We start from the raw sequence: 3084 nt of genomic DNA, 5'->3' as shown, positions 1-3084 counted from the left end.
TTCTCTAACATTGTGCCCCCTGATCAGTGCAGATATAGTTTTCAGACTAGCTGAGTAAGTCTGTCATCTTTTATAATTTCCCAAATTAGATCATCTGCATCACGGAACCCTATTCTTCCTATTGCCTATTTTATTATAAATCACATAGAGATTCTAGACCCGGATTTCTCAATTCGGTCTTTGCTGGTTTTACTCTGAGCAGAACATTTATGTTTGTGAATGCACTACGATGACACAATTGGAGCTCTTTATTCATTCTGGCATAAAACTTGTGTGGGTATCATCTGATATGGACTCCTGATGAAGCCAGGGAAGCCGAAACACAGCTTTTGTTGAGTCCCATATTTGAATTACATTAATAAAGAGCTTTGAAAGAACTATTTACTTTGTCACTCTCCATTGTGCCTTTTGTTTTGACTCTCACTTGTTTTGGACACCTGTTGACTTTTTGTGGGTTTCCGAATTATCATCCGCCTATTCCTAGGCGGTTTTACAAAAGTAACATTCACAAAATGGAACAGACAAAACTTAAAGTATATATGTAATGTAATTTATTTCTTATATACCGCTACATCCGTTAGGTTCTAAGCGGTTTGTAGAAAATATACATTAAGATTATAAATGAGAAGTAAGAAGGTACTTAAAAAATTCCCTTACTGTCCCGAAGGCTCACAATCTAACTAAAGTACCTGGAAATTAATAAAGAAGAGAAAATAAAGATGGTTGGAAAAAGAAAAATTCTATGTGAAATTATAGGATGGAAATTAAACTGACAGTGAAGAACTGTATGAAAAATACATATATATACTATATCTTCTTTGCTTGTTGTGTACCCCCTTTCCAGTCAGGTTTTCAAGATATTCATAATGAATATGCATAAACTTGATTTGCATATACTCCATTATATGCCAATTTCTTTCATGCATATTCATTGTGGATATCCTGAAAACCTGACTGGCAAGGGGCTACTCCAGGACTGAGTTGAGAAACACTGGTCTAGATCAGTGGTTCCCAACCCTATCCTGGAGGACCACCAGGCCAATCGGGTTTTCAGGCTAGCCCTAATGAATATGCATGAGAGAGATTTGCATATAATGAAAGTGACATGCATGCAAATCTCCTCCATGCATATTCATTAGGGCTAGCCTGAAAACCTGATTGGCCTGGTGGTCCTCCAGGACAGGGTTGGGAACCACTGGTCTAGATCACCAACAAAATTTCAAATTAAAAATGAAATTGAGTATTTGAAATGGTTACTATTTATGTGGGATTAAATTTCTTTCTAACAGTTTTTTCAGAGCATTGATAACCTCTTTGTTTCTTAAACTGTAAATAATGGGGTTCAGCACTGGAGACGCAATGGCATAAACTGCAGACATGACTTTGTCAGCTTCTGGGTTATTGTCAAAAGCAGGTCTAACGTAGGTGTAGATGACCCCGCCATAGAATAATGTCACGACAGTGAGGTGCGATGCACAGGTAGAAAAGGCTTTCTTCTTTTTCTCAGCAGAACGGATTTTCAGTATGGCTAAGATGATATACGTGTAAGATATGACTGTTAGAATGAAACAAGCCATACCCAAGAAAAAATCTGCAATAATAACGACCACAAGATTGATATATGTGTCTGAGCGGGCAACACTGAGCAGTGGGGGAATTTCACAAAAGAAGTGGTCAATAATGTTGTGCTGGCAGAACTTTAACCTGAGGATTAAGCTGGTGTGCATGATTGAATTCAAGAACCCCAGTTGCCAAACAGCTGCAGCCAGAAGAATGCAAGTCCTCCTGTTCATAATGGTGCTATAATGCAGTGGGATGCATATTGCAACATAACGATCACATGCCATTACCGTCAAGAGAATGAGCTCTGCACTCAAGGCCGAGGTGAAGATACACAACTGAACCATGCAGCCAGAGAAGGAGATCGTTTTCTCCTTTGACTGGATGATTTGTAAAACCTTTGGAATAGCAGCTGTTGTGCAGCAGATGTCCAAGATGGACAAGTTAATAAGAAAGAAGTACATTGGAGTATGAAGACGAGAGTCGGTGGTGATGACAGTAGTGATCACCATGTTACCCAGCAAAGCTGCTATGTAAATAATGAGGAAGACAGCAAAAAACAAAGGCTGGAGTTCTGGGTGACTAGACAATCCAATCATATAAAATTCAATGGCTATGCTCTGGTTATCGCCTTCCATTACAGCTGAAATCTGTACCTGTAGGAATGAAACAGAAACAAACATTAGACAAATACCAGAAATAAATCCAGTAAGAATGCCGAGTTATCTGGTTATTTCCCTTAGCTGTTCATATTTGGATAGCTTCCCTGAATATTATTACAGGTCATCTTAGCACCTTCCAGGTAGTACCAGGGTAGCCTATGGCAGAGCAAGGCTAATCCCACAGATATGTGTAGTAACATAGTAGATGACGGCAGATAAAACCCGAATAGTCCATCCAGTCTGCCCAACCTGATTCAATCTAAAAAAAAAAATTATTTTATTTTTTTTATTCTTAGTTATTTCTGGGCAAAAATCCAAAGCTCTGCCTGGTACTGTGCTTAGGTTCCAACTACTGAAGTCTCTATCAAAGCTCGCTCCAACCCATCTACACCATCCCAGCCACTGAAGCCTTCCCCAATCTATCCTCCCCCAAACGGCCATATACAGACACAGACCGTGCAAGTCTGCCCAATACTGGCCTTAGTTCTTCAATATTTACTATTATTTTCTGATTCTAGCTCCTCTGTGTTCATCCCACTCTTCCGTGAACTCTGTCACCGTTTTCCTCTCCACTACTTCTCTCGGGAGTGCATTCCAGGCATCCACCACCACCCTCTCCGTAAAGAACAATTTCCTTACATTGTTCTTGAGTCTCCCACCCCTCAACTCAAATTATGTCCTCTGGTTTTACCATTTTCCTTTCTCTTGAAAAGATTTTCTTCTACGTTAATATCTTTCAAGTATTTAAACGTCTGAATCTTATCTCCCCTGTCCCTCTTTTCCTCTAGGGTATACATACTCAGGGCTTCCAGTCTCTCCTCATACATCTTTTGGTGCTACCTTAAAATTTTTAGTGAGTGCT

At 39.6% G+C, this 3084-nt stretch overlaps 1 protein-coding gene across 1 annotated transcript; it reads right to left on the bottom strand.

Moving 5' to 3' along the window:
- Positions 1-1256: 1256 nt before the first annotated feature.
- On the bottom strand, positions 1257-2198 carry LOC117348508 (olfactory receptor 13G1-like). Its single transcript, XM_033920722.1, has one exon. The coding sequence runs from the start codon at positions 2196-2198 to the stop codon at positions 1257-1259; it is 942 nt and encodes a 313-aa protein (XP_033776613.1).
- Between the last annotated feature and the right edge of the window lie 886 nt (positions 2199-3084).

Source organism: Geotrypetes seraphini, chromosome 14, assembly GCF_902459505.1.
Source record: "Geotrypetes seraphini chromosome 14, aGeoSer1.1, whole genome shotgun sequence".
Taxonomy (NCBI): domain Eukaryota; kingdom Metazoa; phylum Chordata; class Amphibia; order Gymnophiona; family Dermophiidae; genus Geotrypetes; species Geotrypetes seraphini.
This window is presented reverse-complemented; position numbering and strand designations above follow the sequence as displayed.